We start from the raw sequence: 21,596 nt of genomic DNA, 5'->3' as shown, positions 1-21,596 counted from the left end.
ATATTATTAATTAATTCGATAATCAAATAAGAGATGCGTTGCCAATAATCGATAATGACTTGCCATATATTTAAAAAAAGTAACTTTATTTTTAAAAAAAATTAAGGATTCAAAAATTAAAAAATATTTTAAAATTTTAGAAAAAGGTGACGTGGCAGGAAGTCGATCAGCTACATCAACCATAAGTGGATATCGCTTTCCTCTCTTCACACTTCCCTCGGTTCCCTCTCACTTTCTTTTTTTTTAGCATTTTTAAGCTTTTATTTTTTAAAATTTTTTATATTTTTATTTATAATATTAAAAATAAAATAAAAAATCACATGCCATTTTTAGATATACAACACAGTGTGGTTCGGATATTTTAGCACGTTACTCGTTTGCCTAACCCTGCAAAATGATATATTAAAACATAATTAAAGTGTTTAATTACAATTTTTTGGGCCAAATTAATAATATCATTATAATTCAAATGTTAAACGCTAATTAACTCTACTATTATGTAGTACTATCTTTAAATGAACGTGTCATATGCATGTAAATTATATTACATTATTATTTAGAAAAATATGGGAATGAATTTAAATCATATCACACATGCATTAAAAATAATTAGAATTTGGTCACTTATTACTTGGACATTTTGAAAAGGAATTAAGTTTTAAATCGGCAAAGGTGATAAAGATTGTGGTAACGTTTTTAATAATTGGTTCCTTTTAAAAAAGTATTTTATAAAAAAATTATAAATGACATATATATTTATTTAATTTTATATTTATTATTATTTGAATTTTATGTAAATTCAGTAATTAAGTTAATATCATTTAATTTGTGACACCAAACTCAATAAATAATAACATATACTACATAGATGTGAAATCAAATTGTTACTTATATAATAACTAACAATAATTTTTATATTTATCGATTTTAAATAAAATGTGAATTAAATAAAATTATATTAATCTAATTATCTATACATATAAAAAATTGTATGTCAAGAAAATATATGTTTATTTTAATGGACAGTGAGATTAAAAAAAACAACAAATGTGAGATTAATTATTGTAACGGTGTAATTGATTATTATATCTATAAAAACATAATTGTATTCGGATTAATCATAATTTTATTCAAAACTTTTTATTTTCAATTAAAATTTAATCCTAAAATATATATAATAAAAAAAAACTATAGCCTAATGCCTTATACGACACCACCTAGGCTTCTACCCATACACACCTACGAACCTCTTCTGGTGCCCAATCTTCTTTTAGCCTTGTTAAGCAGCCCTTATTGAGGCCAAGCCACATTTGTAGTGGAAAATTCAACCAGTTTTATGGTTGCTGGCAACACTATGAAAAACCCCACTGCCCCATAAAATAAGGGATTCAAAATCCCATTTTGGATCTATAAAATGAGCCTTTATGGCTTAACAAACAAGATAAGGCCAATTTTTTGAATCAATAACACTGTCAAAAAAATCCCAACAAACATTTTTCCAATCAAGAAAAAAAACACTTCCAACATTATAACTACCTTGGCAGTTGAACTCCTCTGCCTTCACCATCTGGCAACCGAACCTTAGCCAACAATCAAAAAGATCAACCATTATCTTCAACAAAAAAAAAAAAAAAAACTCCTCATACTGTGACCATCACCAACCAAAACAACTACTGACACCACCACTTAAAACCCTCCCTATTGACAACCACCAAAACTCCATCACAACTTCCCCTTCACCAATGAAATCCTAATTATCAAAACTTAAAAAAAAAAAAAAAAAAAAACTCCTAACTAGAACAGAAGAAAACCAAATTTTTTTTTAACCTCTTAAAAAACCAAAAAAATCAAACACACAACTAATATCAAAGCAAAAAACAACACAATTAGGGATGGCAGTCAAACTTGTCCTCAACGAGTTCCAACCCAACCCGACTCAATATATATATAAATTATTTTTTAATTATTTATTTAATTTTATATTTATATATTTATTTAATTTTATATTTACATTAAAAATTAATATTTTTATATTTTAAAAATAATATTTTATTAATTTCAAATTGAGTCAGGTATGATTTTATATAATATCATATCGAGTCATGTTCAGGTATTAAAAAATAAAAACAATAATTGAATTTGGGTATTATGGGTATAAAATCAGATTAAGTTCGAAATAAGCAAAATCTCACCTTACTCAACTTGTTGCCATCCTTAAATATAGCCCTCGGAATAGGGATCCAACGACAACACATAAAAACAAATAAAAAAACAAAAAAAAAATTTTGCTGAAACTTTGAAGGTTAATTTAGAAAAACCAGTGTAGTTTTCAAGTGGAAAAAAAACCATATCAGGGACAAAAAAGGTTGGAAGAGCATTTTAGTGTCTTTCGAGTGATTTTTAGCCACCAGAGGTGGTGACCAATTATGAGGACAGTGGTTGTCGGCACAATGGCCACCAATTGATTTTTGAAAAAGGTGGCCAGCTATCTTTAAAGATTTTAGAGAGTTTTGTTTTTTTTTTTAAGAAAAAAAAAAGAAATTTTAAAAAATTTTGTTGTCTATTATAGCATAAAAAATAAAATAAAAAACGACATCGTATAGAACCCCAAGGATCCGTTTGTGACCTATTAATTCAATTCGGGGTCCGTGCGCCTGACCCGATCCTTTTCTCAACTCTCAGGCCTAGACCAGTTCAAATGAACTACTTATGAACCACCGACCGAACTGTCCCAAGCTCCTGAATGAGCCGAATTCTTCTCAACAACTAAACCGGGTTGAACGATTGAACTAAACCAGACCATTACTGAATCGTTGACTAAGCTTTGATCAATCTTTTATAGGTATTTTCTTACTTTTTTATTTAATTTTTTAAATATATTTTTGTTAAGTTATTTATTTGTTTATTTATACATGCTTAAACTTTAAATCTTTACAGTAAATAATAAAAAAATAATTGTAAAAAATTCTAAAATAAAAAATAAAAAATAAAAATTTTTCGATGATGAGATTCAAAGACAATTTGAGTAATGATACCTAAAAAATCTATAAGTGAGAAAGTTTTTTTTTTTTTTAAATACTATAACTGTATTGAAGTTTTTGTAAAAAATTGTCAATACAATAAAAAAAATTTTCTTTTAAATTTTTTTTTCTAAAATATATAATAAAAAATCAATAAACAAATTTTTTAAAAAATAGATAAATAAAACATGCGCACTAATATTTAATCATTTGCATAGCTTGCATATCGTTTACTTTTGAAAAAATATATACGAGCCTCTGATGATGGAATTTTATGAAAATTTGAATAGTGATTTCTAAAAAATCCTTTGGTAAGAAAAATCATTTTAATGTTATTAACGTATTGGAATATTTTAAAAAATTTTTATAATAAAGTTATAATTTATTTTTCTCAAATAAAATGGATTAATCTTTTTAAAAAATAAAATAACAAAAAAGAAAAAGGGTGAAATAACAAAAGTGAAAATAAAAATAAATTAATAAAAGTAGTCAAGGGAATTATTTTTTAAATACCAAAATTAAGGTCTTTTTGTCAAAATTAAAAGATAACATATAATTAATTAATATTACTTTTAACAAGCGCTATGGAGAAATTAATCATTTTTCACGCGTAATTGATTATCGAATCCAAATTGTTTTGCAAACCAAAAAGCTATATTTTTAATAAATTTTAATTAATTTTAAAATTTTATTAAGAATGTAAGTTTTAATCGGTGACAAATCACATTTAGTAAAAAAAAATTGATGACGATTTCATTTATTTTCTAATGTGTCTAGCGATCCTAAAACTGTTATGACAATATCAGTGAAATTAAAATTAGTGGTAAGATATATAATTGAATGTAAAAGTAATGGTGGTATTGAGATTAATTATAGTAAAACTAGAAACTAATTATTAAGGACATTAGATTAAAAATATATATAATAAATTTTATATTATACTTGATATTTATAAATTTAAAAAATAATTAAAAGTTAATAAAATTATTTTTTGTCGAATCATAATTTTGTTAAAAATTAAATTTAACAAAATAATATTTTATAAAAAATATTAATATATTTATACATCTTAAAATAAAAACAACTAATATTTATTTACTTTATTATTTATCTAGTTATCTATTTTTCATTCAATAATGATTTATTTAACTATAAAATTGATTATTTATTTATGCTTTTATTATTTTCAACTATTTATTCATTAATTAATTTGTTAAATAAGTATATAAAAATATGTTAAATAATTATAATAAATTAATCTGGATAAATTTTAATTAAAAATAAAGAAAAATAAAATAACGAAGTAGGAAAACTAAACAAATAATAAAATGCTAAACCAATATATAAATGTAGGGATATAATTGTCCATGCATCATAATTTCAAGGTGAAAAAAGAAAGAAAAAATGAAAGAGCTGGGATGATATGTAAAAGAAGAGTTGCGGTGGGAAAGAGAATTTCCACCGAAGGGGTGATAACTGATAACCAGTGGGAAAACGGGGTTGTCGTGAAGTTGCAAAATACCCCGTAGCGTTATATTGGTGCGTTAAATATGATCTGAGTCCAGTTTGGGATCTCAATCACACCCCTGAAGTTGCAATTGAATCCAAATGGCCTCTTACTAAGCACAAATTGATAATTCAAATCTGAAAAGGCTAAATCCATAATATCATATCATTATTTTAAATCATATTATTTTTATTTTTATTATCATTTTTATAACATATTCTCATATTTAAAATTACACGTCCACGTGCAACTTCGGATCGTGAGCTTTCCCTTCGGTGCTTTAGAGCCCATTTATTTTTCTTTCCAGAAGAGAATTAGGACATGGATGGATGCTAAACTCTTGGGTTTCGCTTCTCTGTCTCAAAAGCCACATCTCAAGAACAGCCCACTTTGGTTAGATTTTGGCAAAGGCGTGGAGAGTCCAACTCCCACCAATTCATTCTTATAATCTCCTTTTTACTTTTCAAATAAATTTTGAATTTTGATGAAATTACTATGTATATAGTGAAAGAAGCAAAAGAATGAAAAAGAGTTTCATTAAGGTAGCAATGGGTCAGGGTCAATTCAAAACATGCAATTTCAAATTTTTTTAAGTTCAGATTATTTTAAATTCAAATAATATTTCAGATTTCAAATCTGTCAAATTATAGTTATGAATTTTTTTTAACTTAATAGAAAATCAAATTTAAAGTCATTTTTATAATTTCAAATTAAAATTGAAGTTTAAAATTTAAAAAAAAAAAGAATCTGCCCAGAAGGATTTAATCCTACTCACTATTGAAAGACAGTCTATCTAACTTAATTGTCGGCATAGTACTAATTTGCTTTAATTACTTATAAATTATGATGTTTCATGGATCAAATCAAGAAATTCCTTGTTATAAAAATGGAAGCAGTTAGAAAGTTCCAATCAAATGAAAAACCCCAAACCACATATGCACTTGATTATGCTTCAAACACAATTTGTCAAAGGGAAAAAAATTTAAGAAATCATTTTGATATATATATATATAATTTTTAATTAAGTTCAAATGCATTATGATTTTCTTTCAAGTTCATGACTATGGGTTGGACAGACAATGCTGTTGAGTCACATGTGAGATGCCAACAAATGTTAGAAAAATAGTCATAATTGGATCATGTGTCAGTCCAAACTAATTAGACACATTAGTAGAATAGAATGTTAATCCAAATGAGTTTGAAATGATTCTCCCGTCAATCAAGCCATGCAACTACTAATAATCGATTTCAATTGATAATAATCGCACTGAAAGTCATTGTTACTATGATTAATCAACCGAAACAAAATTAATAATAAGTTAATAATAATTCTTCTCTTTCATCATGAACTTAATAGTTCCACATCATTAATATTTTGAAGAGAATTTAGATAAGGTTGTTTAGGTTAAATTTGTAAAGTTTAAAGCCAAAAATAGCTTGAATAAGAATTAAATTTAAAAATTAAAATCGATAAATTAACAAAATTTAATAAAAATATTAATACTATGTAAAAAAAATTAATTAAAAATAACATCACACACGAAATTCGATTGATGTTTATTGAAAGATGAAAATTTAATAAGAACTTTCAATAAAAATGCATATTTAAGAAGTATCAAAACACGTTCAAATTGTTTCAAATTTTGTATACTTTATTTATATATCTAGCAAAGTTTTTTAATTTATGGATTTGATTTTTTTAATTTTAGCTTTTATATTCATTGTGATAGAAAATTCCACAAAATTGATTTAATAAAAGAATTTTATTTATTTTATCAATTATTGCTTAAAGTAAGGATATTTTGGAATTGAGATAGGGATCCTAGGATTGAGTCATAGATGCTCCCTATAAAAAGTTTAAAATGGAATGGAACCATGAAACTTGAAAGGAGGGGAAAATTGATGAAATAACGATGTATATGGGCAAGTAGTGTAATTAAACTGTAGAAAAATGAGAGGCCATTTTTTTTTATTTGTTATTGGCTGACTCATAGTTCATTTGGGAGCCGAATTAGGTGGCTTTCACCACATCAGAATGTGTGATTTATAATTGGTATCACAATTTCTATTTGAAAAAAAAAAAAGGAAGACCTTAATTGCAAGAGAAGAAACTGGGAATGGTTGAAACAAAAATTATCCCTTTTTATTAAAAAAATTACTAATTAATCTATAAATGTGAGAATCTTCAATCCTATCTGCCCACTGGGAAGATTAAAACAGCAATGAGACTTTTTTTCTTATAAGTAGATAACCAACAATAGAGGTCCAAGTAATTATGAGGGGGCCTGAAGGAATTGAGTGCAGTTGTTGCTGAAATGAACAAGACCAAAATCTCCGCAATCCATATGAAGATTTCGATTTTGCACAGTAACATCTAAGATTTCCCACAACCAGAAAAATTGTATAAGCTAAGGCACCATTACATCTGCACTGCAACTATTACACTGCATCTCCGGTTGCAGTGCAGATGTAATCAAAATCTAAGCCATTTGTCACTTTTGATTCCAAATGAAATAGAGGTGCAATCTGAAAATGGTTCGTCATCAACTTAGTCATTTTTATCCGGTTGATAATCGGTCAGTGAATTTTTTTTTTAATCTTTTAAGTTTTACTATAATATAAAAAATGTCCTTGTAGGTTTTTTTTTTTAAAAAAAAAATTGTAAAATAAGCTTATTTATATAATATAATAGAATAGACTTAGCAAAAATTTTTTTATTATTTCATACATTAATAAATATTTTGAATAAATTTTATAAATATTAAATAATTTAAAATTTTCTTATATATAGTTTTTAATATAATATCTATGATAATTATTTTTTATTATAATTCACCTCACTATTACTATTATTTTTACATTCAAATATATATTTTATAACTAATTTTAATTTCACCTAACAATAATTATTAATCTCGTCTCCAATACCATTTTCAATTTTATCTGCCGACTGGGAAGATTAAGTCAGCAGTGAGACTCTTATCGTATAAGTAGATGACCAACAATATAGGTCCAAGCAATTATGATGGGGGGTGAAGGAATTGAGTGCAGCAGTTACTGAGATGAACAAGACCACAAGCTCCATAATTCAGAGGCAGATTTTGCACAGGAAGATTCTAAATACACCAATTTTTTTCTTCACATTTAATTTTTTCAAATAAAATTATTTAATCATCTTTCTCATCTCAATTTTAAAATATATATTTTCGATAAGTTATATAATTTATCGAATATATATATATATCATATAAGGTATATAATTTATTCTATTTTTATATTTGATAAATAAAAAATTATATTTATGATTAAAAAATATCTTTTAAAATTTTTAAAATTTTTAGATATATAAATCAGGAAAATTTTGAAAGTGAAAGAAGAATGAAGAAAAAGGTAACTAATAATTTTACTTTAAAAAAATTTGAAAAAATGTGAAAAAAAAACATGAAGAGCTGCTCCCTTTGCACAGTTAATTACGTCAAAGATTTCCCACAACCAAAAAGTTGTATAAAAAGTTGTATAAGCGAAGTTGTCTTGTCTTGGTCCACTTGTTTCGTTATATTTTTTTTATGATCCATTCTTTATTTTTTGCCTTTGGACTTTGTAAGCATTCATGAAAACAAAACCAGTTTTCCTTATTTCATGATGTAAATATTGTAATCTTCTAACAAGTTGATCGAATTTGTAATAATGATAATGAAATTTTTCTAAGAGAATTGACAAAATGGTTGTTATATCAAGTTGAAATTAAATTAAAAGTTTATCTCCACCATCATTAAAGTAATTTGACTTGAATATAATTTTTTAGATAATAATAATCAGATAATTAAATATTTATTTTCATTAATTATATCATCATCATCACGTGGGTTACATTTTTATAACATTTGATAGAGTAGTCCGCTAATGTCTACTTTATACTCTCTTTTGAATTTCTTCTGTCCCACTGTTGAAATCTGACCTCCCTTTGTGCCCTGAAATTCCACCTTCTGCAACAGGCCAAAAAGCTAGTCTAGAACTGAACCCCACATGGTTGAAGTTGCAATCTATTTCCATTCCCCACTATCTTTTTGGCATGGACCAAACTCATGCCCCAAACCATCCACCTGCATGCAGTACACACAAACGAATTGTATTTCAAACATCCGACTCTGGTATGTTTTAAACTAAAAAGGAATATTGTGAAAGCTAAACATCAGCTTTATGAAATTTATTCCGAAAAAGAATACATAATCTCTTATTCATTTCAAAGAAGACATTCATTAAAGTGGGTGCTTATGTATGTGGAAAAGAAAGGAGTGAGGGAGTCCACATTATTGAGTATGCCGGTTCCTGCAGGAACTGCTGCAGCTGAGCCTGTCATCTTATTATAACAACATTGACAACACTTTTCACCATAGTTCTACACTGTCATTGCTATGGTACTGCACTACTACTACTACTACTGCTACTACCACTACACCTTATAAGTTATAGTCCACTCACCAACTTCAAATTCAGAGCTTCAAGAGCATCAAAGAGGATTTCCCAGTTTTTCAGTTCCGGTTGTGTTTTCTTTATCTTTCACTATTAGAAGAACAATGCAATCTCTGGCCGGGAAACTGGTTTCTTTCACCATGTGTGTAGGTCTTATCATACTTGTGCTACCATTTGCCATCTCATCTCAAGAACATGTGAAATCCGTTGGCAGCCATACAAACGATAAAGACAACATTCACAAGGTACTGGATTCATGTCTTTAACTTAGCTGCTTACAATTGATGCAGTTTAATACATTGTTTTAAGATTACATCTTTTTTTTTTTAATAAAAAATTGTGAAGCTTGAGAATATAATTCAATTTCATTTTCTGGTTTTTGTTTTTTTTAGGTGAGTCACAAACTGATGTTTGAGATTACACTACATGGATTCCTCTTTTGGGTATCAATGGGGTTTCTGATGCCCGTTGGGATACTTGCTATCAGAATGTCAAATAAAGAAGAACGTGGAAGAAGAATTAAAATTCTTTTCTATGTTCATGCAGTTTCACAGGCAAGTTCATCTTTACTGTTACCGTTATATCAATTCGTCTTTCCCACCAATATATCCGGATTAACTATAAGAGCCTTTCTACATAGGTTATAATTTCTGCTTCTTTCACTTGAATAATTAATGGTATCTCTATAGAGTTGGAAAATGATAGCTTCAAAGTTTTTTTTAACGAAGGTTGACACCTAACGTTAGCTTTCTTAATGATAATGAATGAGAAACTAGGATGTTTTCGGATCGAGAATTTAGGTTGGCACTTTTAAGAGGTTGTATCTAACAGATCTAGGATTCAAATCCCATACCTACATCCTTATTCCTAAAATGCCACCTCCTTTGTACAAAAAAAAAAAAAATTTTCCCGGTTTGGCAATATTTTACATATATATAGCCCACAGGTTCTTAATAACTAACTCCAAGCAAATTTTATTTGCCTTTAACTTGATCAAAGGAGATTATCATGAATGCTTGAGAGGCAAGAAAAGGACAATGATTTTATGAATAAAAGTCGATTAGCAATCCATAGATCTTCAATCTGATGCTGTTGTAAATATTGTTGTGTGGGACGTGAAGGCACATTAAACTAATGGTTCTATCAGGATAGTAATTAGTTCCGATATTTACTATGGTACATGATTGTTAAAGTATCTTTCATCTATTGAACAGTTAATTTTGTTCAGCAGATACTTTCTGTACTACTTGCAACAGCAGGAGCAGTAATGTCTGTAAAAAACTTCAATAACTCCTTCAACAATCATCATCAAAGGCTAGGGGTGGCTTTATATGGTATCATATGGTTGCAAGCCTTGACCGGGGTTTTACATCCATGGAGGTAAACCATCATCTATCTCCCTCACTCATTCTCTTAATTTGACAACTACAGCATACATGCCCATGCATTCTGCACTAGCACACCGGTGCACAATCAAACATTTTCCACTGGTTCCAATGAATCTAGTCATTTCCAAACACCTAGAATGTAACTCATCTGAGAAATACTGGTTCAGTTTCTTGGCTTTTTTCGACATTTTTTATCTTCGTCTCTTGTTTTTCCCGTTTCATCCTTGGATTAATTGTAATGCTATGAATGCCATTTCCTCAAATTTTAGCATATGTTGAGCATATATTAAGCATAAGACCTTCTCTATAGGGGATCCAAGGGAAGAAGTGCATGGTTTTTTGCACACTGGTTACTAGGAACTGCAGTGTCTGTTTTAAGTGTAATCAGCATTTACACTGGATTGGAAGCATTTCATGAAAAGACATCAAGAAGCATAAAGCTTTGGACCATAGTTTTGACTGCTGAGATCTCTTTGATTGTTTTCATTTACCTGTTTCAAGACAAATGGTTGTATATACAAAAGCAAGGAGTGATTTTGGGACATGAACCAGTCAGACCTACAGAACAAGATATTTCACACACAGAGACGCAAAATGAAACTAGTGAGAATTGTTGAAAAACATGCTATCAGTGACTAAATTAGGGTTAATATTAAAAATGATCTATGAATTATAGTGAAATATTCAACATGATATCTGAACTTTAAAAATCTCTAATGTGATATTATGAATCTATTAATTAACGTGATACTCACTCATAACGTGATTAACTTCAAATGTTGACACGTTATGAAAAAATAATTTTTTTAATATTACGTTAATTAATAGATTCAGAGTTAATATATTATATTAGACATTTTTAAAGTTCAAATATCATATTAAATATGACACTAAATTCTAGAATCATTTTTAACATTAATCCTTAGTAAAATTTGAGTAATTCTTTTCATCCTTCTCTCTTTTCTTTTGTTTTTTGGATTTTCTTCTTTAGAAGGATTGGTCATTAGACCGCAATAAACTTTGTATACAGAATCTTCTAATTGGTTGGCTGAATTGAGGGTGTGCTGCTGTTCATTCTTTCTCATTCTTTTTGCTTCCCACTAGCTCCCTCTTTTTCCTGTTTCCAACTTTTTTTTTTATAAATCTATAACAGGAAATTAACACTAGGCAAAGTTAAGCTAGATTTTCAATGTGATCTGACCATGATGAAGTCCTATAGCCATCATCGGTAAGGAGGTTCGATTGGTTGTACAAGGGACTAGAGTTTCATGGGACATTTGGTCAAATTGGACTGTTGTTTAGATTCTGAACTCTTTATTCCAGTTATCAAAGTTTAAATTTTAACAATCTCAAATATAAAAAAAAATAAATAAATTTAGGAATATGTAGCATTGAGATTCCATGAAAGGCCAGGGAGAGAAACTCTGAATTTTAGAGACATTACTCAACTCTTAATGATAAAAAGATTAAAAAAGTATCTTTTTTACCCTGAACACAGACATTACTAAAGGCAATGGCCTGGAACTGGTGAAAGGCAAGAAAAGGCAAGGATTTGAATTTTCCAAACAATAAGAAACTGTTAGCAACTTGAGCAGAAGAATACAGAACATCAGCTCTAGGGCTCTAAACTTGAGAGACAATTATAAAACCGTCAAGTTACGGAAAATTCCAACAACAGGCACAGCATTTAGCATCATATTCATTGACCGACAACTAATGCAGTTAGAAAAGTAATTAATGAGAGCAATTGGTTCGTACTATAAATTTCCAACAGGTAATTAGCTGGAAAAAAAGGACAATGGAGAAAGAATTCAAAAAAAAAAAAGTTCTGAAAATATGTACAAGTTTTTTTTGTACAAAAGAGGGGTAGTCCATGACAAGAAAAAGGATTGCAAATATAAATTTGAACCCAAAACTTGCTGGATTTTAAGACAATTGCATGAATCAACTGTGTTAAGTTTCGGGTTCAAAATATGTACAAGTTTTATCCATCAAATAAGGAGATATATTTTGCCAACGGGGCTTTAAAATATGGTAAATGGAGGCAACATAGGCATGCAATCGGCTGAATTAAAGAAAGAAGTGTATGATGAAAATAAAGCATATTTAATATCAGCAGATTTAGTCCCTGATCAAACAAAACGGCATTACATTTATCCAACCAAAATGAAATTGTTGGTGTTAGATATCATGATATGCCTGCAGTTTCACCTTTCACAGTAAATTATCCTTCTTACGCAAGGATTGATTGAAAACAACCACGCGCAAAATTAATTACGGTCATCAAGTTAATGAACTTGCATAGCAAATTAAAAATTTGCAGGATAACTAAAAGATTGATTGGATAAAAAAGAAAAGAAAAGGCACCAAGTAACTAGAAGCACTATATTCAGATTGGTGTAACCCACATCATGGAAAGGGCAGCACATAACCTGTTAATATAGCAATCCCTAATATTATAAATGGTGGAACAATTATAAATGCTCCAACTGTTGCAAAGAAAACTGAATCATTCCTCCGAGAAACTTCATCCAAGTATGTTTGTCTCCTGATATTTCTTTTCTGTGAGATGGTTAAAAACTTTGGACTAACCTTCTTCAAATTTTTACCCAATGGAAAAATGAAATCATCGTCTCTATCCCCAACCAACCGCACAAGCTTCTTACGAATAGTGAGTTTCCTAAAGCTGCCATCATTCTCATACCCTGGTTCTAAAAGAAATAAACATTCACTTAATTTTGCAAATTGTATTGTTCCTCCATCTAGTCCTTTTTCTGAGAAAGAAATGTATAACCATTGGCATTTATCTAGGGATAAGATTCACATACCATCGACAGCAGAGCTAGTATAACTTAGTTGTTCCAAAAGATCCAGTTGTGTGCGTGTAGAAGACAAAGACCCTTAACAAAAATGTCAAGAGTATATAGGAAATCAGCAGTCTAAAAGATGCCAAAAAATTTCACCAACATCTCATGTAATTAAACACTCTGATAAGAAATTCAATGTAGCTTATGATCATTTCAAAGGAAGCAAAATACTCTAGATTCAATGTTCTAAGTTGAACAAGAAAAAGTCTTTCTTGTCTTTGAGCTGGTGCCATGACACATTGCCTGAAAGTGTGAGGTACGGAGAGCAACAGAAAGTTATTCATGTTCGTGGTGCTACCTTCATGATCTTGTATTTTCTATTCAGGAATTCAAACACAAAACAAGAAACCTATTCATCAATTGAGGAGTTCTTTACCACAATACAGAAACCTATCTTCATAAAACAGGAATCTCAATTATGAGAAAATTTCCCAACTTCACGCAAAAACAAGAAGCAACTAACAAAGATCCTTACAAAAGATCTTACTCAGCTACAAAAGAAACATCTACTGTAGTGATTCCTCTGTCTGGGAGCTAATAGAATCTGTAACATGCAATTATTAAAATAAAATCAGCATACCAAGTCCGCTTTGATACGGGAGAAAAGGGTGTATATTTTTACAGTTAGGGAAAAATATGGAAGGAACCTTCATATTCATAGGCAAGAGAGACCCAAGTTGGATGGAGTTCTAAATTCTAAAATCTTTTAACTTCAAGAAATCAACTCAACGTTAACCCAACATAATAAATCATGGTTTCTCAATCGCATAATAAGTAAATTCTATTAAACCAAAAGGTAGAGACAAATTGTTATATGCTGACACTCTCATAAGCATACATAATCCTTCTCAAGTACAAATGCAAAATCAAACCCCACAAAGGAATATATAATGTTCTTTGCCGTTAAAACGAACTTATGAACTAAGCTAATGAAATGAAAGAGGTAACGTACCAGTGAAAGAAGTAGGAGGGTCATCCTCTTTGACTCCCCCTTCTTTTCCTTCTGACTGAGCAAATGTTTTACAAGAAGAAGAAGAGATGAGCTTGAAAGGGTGGTTGTGCTTTGGGCAAAGCAATGGAGGAGGAATATTAGAGCAGGGTTTTGGGTTAAGAGAAGCAGCCATGAAATATAAAGCCATGACCAAATTTATTTGATGGTTTTGTGGAGAAATACTGACGAGAGCTTTGAAGCAGCTTTCATTTTAGTTTGCTAGCCTATCTATTGTTTCAGTTGCCAGTGTTTTCAATTTTCTGTTGCGGAAATGAGCTCCCCCGCACGTTATATGAGAGGCCATCAAGTCTGGCTATTCTATGCGGCCCAACGCCAGCACATGTTCGAATCCCATTTGACATTGCATTCAGATCCTTTCGAGAGTCCTGACAATTATAGTTACAATAAAAAGAATAATAATGTTCTTTCATTTTTTCATCTATTGAAATCATTAACTAAAAAAAAAAAAAATTTTTTAATTTTATATTGATATAAATTGATTTTTTTATAATAAAATAATTCAAAATTGATTCAACATATAAACCGATCTGATCTAAATCAAGTTCAATTGAGTGTTTAGACCAGTTCTTGATCAGTTTGGTTATCCAATTTACTATATCTACTTATGAACCTCTGTTAACGCTTTAATTAATTCCCTAATATTATACAACTGTAGTCCAGTATCCAAAAAATATTTTTCCAAAAAGTCTAAAATGACCTCAGTGCTTCTAAACATTCAAAGACAACATATTTGCATGTCCCATTCGGTAAAAACAATAACGTCAATGGGTTACCTTTTCGTCGACGATAGAAGGTCAGTACGGTCATTTCAATTCGAAACCGACACCATGAAAGAAATATGACCGTTATGGATAGCTCTGCAAATCCAGGCGTTTCAAATTACTTTTAAATATACATTTTTTAAAAAGGAAAACCCTGTCGTCAAAGCTTTCTCTTTCTTGTTCCCAGGCATGCAATTGCAAACAAAGAAATTAAACTGATTAATAAGAAGAGGGAGAGAAGAAGAAGACGTAGATTAATTTGTATTGAATTGGATTGTTGTTAGGGATGGCAAAGAGTCGAGCAGAGGAGATAACAAAGGAGGAGGAGCAGGAGGAAGGAGCAATGGTGGTGGTGGAAGAAGAAGAAGAAAAAGAAAAAGTAGAAGCACATCCATATGCATTTCACGTGTCTGGACCTCGCAATGTGGCTAAACCTAACTGGAGAGACCTCATCAATTCTAGTTGGTAAGTAAATGTTTCCTAATTTCAACCTTTTCCTTAATTTGCAAGCATGGCTTCTTTTTTGGATTTATTAAATTATTTTCTGCTAATATATATATATATATATATATACAATTTTGGTTGATAAAAAGAAGTTTAAATGTTTAATTTAAGATACCGATTTCCTTTTTTTGCTCCAAATTTATGTTCTTGTCTCACTGTTTTTGTCATTTAGGTTCCTCAGTTTTAATGATTCCATGAATATCTTAGCCTATGTGGTAGAACCATGTTTGACAGTAGAAGATTTCAATGGTACGGTTTTATGAGCAGAGAAAGTCTGTTAGTACTTGCATTAGAAGGTAGTAATCTGAGTGATTGGGGAAGAATGATCTCAAAAACATTGCATCGGATTTTGATGGAAAATTTTGTGTCAGGGTTTTCGATGTTTTATTAACATCTGAAAGTTAGGAACAGGGTTACTAGAAATTTGAGACCTAGTTGATTATTAGGCTAGAGGTCTAGGAATTTTATGTTCCAAATCCACGACAAATAATCCTAGCTGTCTGTCTTTGAATGAAGCCGTGAGATTTAGAATGGGATGAGTAACTCTGCCAATAATGCATGCTAATAGAATGATTCACAAATACAGGAAAGATGCAAACTATAAGAGAACTGTAATTGCGTGCTTCATACAAGCAGTTTATCTGCTTGAATTGGACAGACAAGAGAACAGAACAGAGGAAAATGCTCTTGCTCCAAAGTGGTGGATGACCTTCAAGTACAAGCTAGCCCAAACTTTGATTGATGAAAGGGATGGATCTATATTTGGAGCAGTATTAGAATGGGATCAGTCAGCAGCCCTGGCTGACTTTGTGCTCATTAGACCTTGTGGAGCACCAAAGGCTGTTTTAGCACTTCGAGGAACATTACTCAAAGGTCCAACTATCAGAAGGGATATTCAGGATGACCTCCGCTTTCTAGCTTGGGAAAGCTTGAAGGGTTCTGTAAGATTTAAAGGAGCATTGGAGGCATTAAAATCAGTCGCTGAAAGGTATGGAGGCAGCAATGTATGTATTGCAGGTCATTCCTTGGGAGCTGGCTTTGCTTTACAAGTGGGAAAAGCATTGGCTAAAGAAGGAATATATGTGGATGCTCATTTGTTTAACCCACCTTCTATTTCACTGGCTATGAGCTTAAGAAATATTGGAGAAAAAGCAGGGTTAGCTTGGAAGAGACTTAAGTTGATGCTTCCTTCAAGTAGTGAATCTCAGTCCAGTGGCTATGAGGGGATCAAGGATAACTCTTTAGGCCTAAAGAATTGGTTAACCCATATATATGGGCAGAAAACTTCTGTGGGATTGAAAAAATGGGTGCCTCACTTATATTTGAATAATAGTGATTATATCTGTTGCCACTACACTGACCCTGATGGAACAGAAGAAAAAGATGCTGACAAGGAGAATGTTGGTCCTACAAATGGGCAAGTTGCTGCAAAGCTGTTTGTGATGTCGAAGGGGAAACAAAAGTTCCTTGAGGCTCATGGATTGGAGCAGTGGTGGTCTGATGACTTGGATCTCCAGCTTGCTCTAAATAAGAGCAAGTTGATAAGCAGACAATTGAAGTCCTTGTACAGCCTCCCAGCTCCAAAACAAGCGCAGGGAATGCCAAGATAACAAAAGGCCATTGCTTTCACTGAATAACTCGGTTTCAGAATCAGAGTCTTCCGTGTCTTTGTAATATGTGTGCTGTTTCAATAATTAAAATGACTTTTTCTGCTTTCTCATCCTAGTTTACCAAAATCAGCAAATGTATACCACCTTTCCTGGAAATATACAAAAAGAGCATGTGTTTTATTATGCTGTTAGGCAGTTTTCCATGGCTAAATATCAACCGATTCAAGCATAACCATGAACAAAATTCTTACTTCCCTCTCTTTGCAAAGTACTTAAAAGTTATGTAATTTGGGAAGAAAGTTGGTCTACGCACTTCGCTCTTTAAACTGTATTCTTATGGAAACAATTTTTGCAGGAAAGATAATTCTGGCTTTAAGTGTGTGGAGATTCGCGAGCACAGGTCGAGGTGAAAAGTATACTAGGATGGCTAGGCTGTTATTGCGGTTTTTTTCTTTTCTTTTTTTTTTTTTGTTTCTAAGATTCTTTATTTGTTGGTTATTTCTTTTGGCATAGCTTTCACCCATACACCCAGAAATATCTTTGGCAAGCTGACATTTTCACCATTTGTCCAGGCCAAAGATTTATTATCTCATTTAATTTAATTTTTTTGCTACTTATGCCAATTTAGGCTTATCTATTAAAAATCTTTTATTTTGGATACTAATGCTGCATAAGGATTTATTAGATCATTTAGGCCATCTGTAATATCGTTGCAAAAAGTTTTATTTTGAATGCTATATAGTGAGGAGAATTAACCATTTAGCAATTTTATCTACATGTATCTTGTTAATATAATAATTGTGTAATACGATATGAATATGATATAATTATGATTTATTTATTTTAATTAATTATTTTCTAAATTAGTTAGAATTATATATATAGAACATTCTTTTTATATACTTTTACATAGTTGAGAACATAGAAATTCCTTTAATTGTAATATGGTACCAAAGTTATGGGTTATTTTGTTGTTTCTATCTGATATCTTTATAAGTTTGTTACGTGACAAACTTTTTTATTTTTGTCAACACAGGATTTGTTAAGTGGTGTTATTTTATATTTGTTAAGTCTTGTGTTATTTGGAGTTTTATATTTAAGTTAGATTTCTCCACTTATCATCAATTGATTTTAGATTGAATGCTTAAAATGATTTCTCTAAATTCTTCTATATAATTTCCTCTAAGACAACTATCCTGCAATATTTGAGAAGAAATTATAATACTTATAATTCTTAAATTTGGATTTTAGTGGGTTAGGGATTTGTGGGGTTGACATGAATAGGATTCAATTTTAAGGATGTTTATCTATAGTCATACTCCCCTTATATAATGTTCGTATTCAGATTATTTACTTAAATGAAACCATTTTTTTATCAATTAGAAAGTACCTATAATATCTATCTAAAATAGAGGTAAACAGTGAGAATTTTATCTGGACGTACGTATAATATGAACAAAGAATCGTGAAAGCTAGTCGTGATAAACCTAGCAATTGTGAAGCTTATATTCTCATTTTCTTCCTCTAGTGATTAGTGACATTTTAAAAGGAAACTTTTTGTGAAAATGCCAAAGAATGTTGACGAGAAACGTGCACGCGAAGGGGCTTCCAACTTCCAAGAATGGCCCAAGTTCCATATTTCTGTTGGACTAAAAATGGATTAATCAAGTTGACAATAAATTAAACTCATGGCATATATTCGTATTAAAGTTTATTTTTTAATTTAGGTTTAGCTTGGTTAATTATTGGCAAAAAGTAGCATTAAGCACGTTTGAGGAATAAATAACATTTGAACTTTCTATACAAGAAAGGTTAATTACTTATACATGTTTTACAATTTATTTTGCATTTCTGCAATGGTTTATGAAGTCAGGCTTTTGGTGTGTTATGCAATTGGTTGCAGCAGTACTACTTGTAATGGAACAAGCACTTCATATTAGCCCAGATAACTCATGGTCAAATAGGCTGACCTCTTGTTCATGCTGAGTGTAATATGGCTCAGCATCCAGAAGCCATGACTCCAGATTCTGGTATGCTAACCAATCCGGCTGTTGGTTCGTCGACAAAGACACATGATCAAACATTGAGATGTCATCATCAGCGGTCTGTATCAGGCCGGTTAGTTGATTTATTTCTGTCAACTGAAATGCTTGGTCACATGAATCGAATGAATAGAATGATGAATCCATAGATAATGTTGTGGTGGCAGGTATTTCTCTTTGGTCTTCAATTTCTATGACGGGGACGGCCTTCTCAATTTCTTCAGGTTTAGCAGTAGTTTCGCTCCGACAGCCGGTTAGTTCTTGAACAAGCTGCTTGAAGCTTGAGCTGTCTGTAATGTAAACCTTAGGCCTCAAAACTTTTATCAGACTGTGAATCTGCTTCTCGTTCTTAGACGTTTTTGTTGATGCCAGGCGATTTACCTTCTTTCCCATTATTGTTTCAGGAAAATCTTACTTGGGTTCGTTCGTTATATGATCAAATGAAGGATCTGAATGAGAGCTATAAATATGAAGTTTCCCATGAAATGGATAGGTGTGTACGGATTAGGGACAAGAACCAAGTCGCAGGACATGAAGAAAAGATGCTGAAAATGATGTTTTTTTCTAAATTAGGTTTTGTAATAGGAGTCCATACCAAACCCTTATCATGTAAGATTTCCTTCAATCATCAACCTGAGAATGCATGATATCCTTTTAGCAATATATGCCAACGTTTGTAGTTTGCATCCAAGGGATGGAGAATATGCTAGTCAATTTTATTAAGCTCTCTTTTCAGGTATCAAAGTGCATAAGATAAGTATTAATTAAGCAATTAATAATAATAAAATAATTAATGAATCTCTGAAGAAGTGCAATTAATAGCATAGATATCTGGTGGGTTTTACGATATATTATTATATAGCTATGTGCCTATATGCATCAAACTTTTGGGGTTGTGAATTACTTTGTTTGGTAAAAGTATATATATATACACACGCACGTATATTATCAAATATAATTTATTCATTGAAAAATTTAGTATATTAATATTATACAAATTAGTTTATGATCCGTGTGATGTACGGATTAATGTTTTTTTATATATAATTATACACATAAATAATATTCTTAATAAAAAATATAAATTTTACATATGCATTTTTTAACATGGCATCTAAGAAAATAAAACCTTTAAAATATTCAATGAGCAATATTATTAAAGAAAAGAAAGTGAATATATATAAAAAAAAAACCTTTTTGATTAACTCAAGATTGCTTCATTAATTTTGTATTATTTATGTTTATTTCAATTTGAATATTTTTGGTATATAATTAGTTCTAATTTTGTTAATGGTCAACCTTTATTTTTAAACTAATTTGAATAAAAAATTATTTTTTATTACTTTAACTTAAATTATTCTTAGTTAAAATTCATATAAAAGATAATAAAACTTTAATTGCCATCATTAATATAAAATTATTTTCTTTTTCAAAACAGCAAAATTTTCATTGTAAATGCAGATTTGTATGTTACAAAAATAATATTAAAGATAGTTTATATCATGAATAGTTGGTTTTGGTTTTTAATACCTCTTTTATATCATGAATAGTTGGTTTTAGTTTTGAATACAAATGAATAATGCCAATTTAGATAATAAAAGACTATCACATAATGTTTTAAGTATAGTAATAAATACAATAATTAATAAAAAATAAATAAAAAATATTCCCTTTCTTCTTTTCTTTTTGGTTACGTTGGAATAGGTTAAAAATATTTATATATAAACAATGCATACTTAAAGAAATGACAAATAAAAAATAAAAAAAAAGAGATTAGATACAGACTATGCAATTTTTTTAATAGAGAAATTTATGAATTAAAATGTAATCTTATTGAATTAAAGAAAAACTTTATGTAAAAAGTATTCCACATTGAAATAGTATTTCATCTATAATAATGCTATTTGATTTAATTAAATAAATTACAAAAAAAAATAAAAAAATAAAATTAATTATGCAAGTGTATATATTTTCAATTTGAAAAAAAAAATTACCCACTTAAAAAAAGAAGCACACTTTTTTAAAGTATTATTCTTTTCCAAAATAAAACTTTTTTTTTTATATATGAGAGATCATAGATATTATTTATAAACATTTATTCATTAAAAAAAACTATTAAGAAAAGGAGATAATAAAGTTCAAAAAATAAAATCATTTACCATACCACTCATATAGAGATATTATTAACAAAAACAAACTTACTAAGTACTAAAATAAGTTAATGAAAAAGTAAGATATGCTAATGGACCTACAAAAAAATTGTATAGTATCCAAAGTAATATAAATAATCTAATAGTTTGATAAATCAAAATAATGTAAAAACTAATAATAAAAAAATCAATAAAACATAAACTATATAAAATCAATGAAGTATACCATAAAATATACTACATATCGATAAATTAATATCGC

General features: G+C 29.8%; 2 protein-coding genes and 2 long non-coding RNA genes across 4 annotated transcripts; 3 read left to right on the top strand and 1 right to left on the bottom strand.

Annotated features, from left to right (window-relative positions):
* The first annotated feature begins 8,530 nt into the window (after positions 1-8,530).
* LOC111313555 (cytochrome b561 domain-containing protein At4g18260-like) lies at positions 8,531-11,477 on the top strand. Its single transcript, XM_022914234.2, has 4 exons — positions 8,531-9,245; positions 9,393-9,554; positions 10,232-10,380; positions 10,699-11,477. Exons 1-4 carry the CDS (start codon positions 9,105-9,107, stop codon positions 11,003-11,005), a joined length of 759 nt encoding a protein of 252 aa, XP_022769969.1. The 5' UTR covers positions 8,531-9,104; the 3' UTR covers positions 11,006-11,477.
* Positions 11,478-12,704: 1,227 nt separating this feature from the next.
* Positions 12,705-14,516, bottom strand: LOC111313152 (uncharacterized). Its single transcript, XR_016332676.1, has 3 exons — positions 14,208-14,516; positions 13,217-13,799; positions 12,705-13,099 (listed from the first exon to the last, which is right to left on the bottom strand). It is a non-coding gene; the product is annotated as an uncharacterized LOC111313152 (long non-coding RNA).
* Positions 14,517-14,981: 465 nt separating this feature from the next.
* LOC111313553 (GDSL esterase/lipase At4g10955-like) lies at positions 14,982-17,413 on the top strand. The gene is made up of 2 exons (XM_022914233.2): positions 14,982-15,493; positions 16,119-17,413. The coding sequence occupies exons 1-2, from the start codon at positions 15,315-15,317 to the stop codon at positions 17,140-17,142; spliced, it is 1,203 nt and encodes a 400-aa protein (XP_022769968.2). The 5' UTR covers positions 14,982-15,314; the 3' UTR covers positions 17,143-17,413.
* A 1,036-nt stretch (positions 17,414-18,449) lies between these two features.
* Positions 18,450-19,830, top strand: LOC149512197 (uncharacterized). The gene is made up of 3 exons (XR_016332723.1): positions 18,450-19,260; positions 19,352-19,437; positions 19,589-19,830. It is a non-coding gene; the product is annotated as an uncharacterized LOC149512197 (long non-coding RNA).
* Positions 19,831-21,596: the final 1,766 nt, after the last annotated feature.

Source organism: Durio zibethinus, chromosome 23, assembly GCF_047325235.1.
Source record: "Durio zibethinus cultivar Kanyao isolate XHJ-2024 chromosome 23, ASM4732523v1, whole genome shotgun sequence".
NCBI lineage: Eukaryota > Viridiplantae > Streptophyta > Magnoliopsida > Malvales > Malvaceae > Durio > Durio zibethinus.
This window is presented reverse-complemented; position numbering and strand designations above follow the sequence as displayed.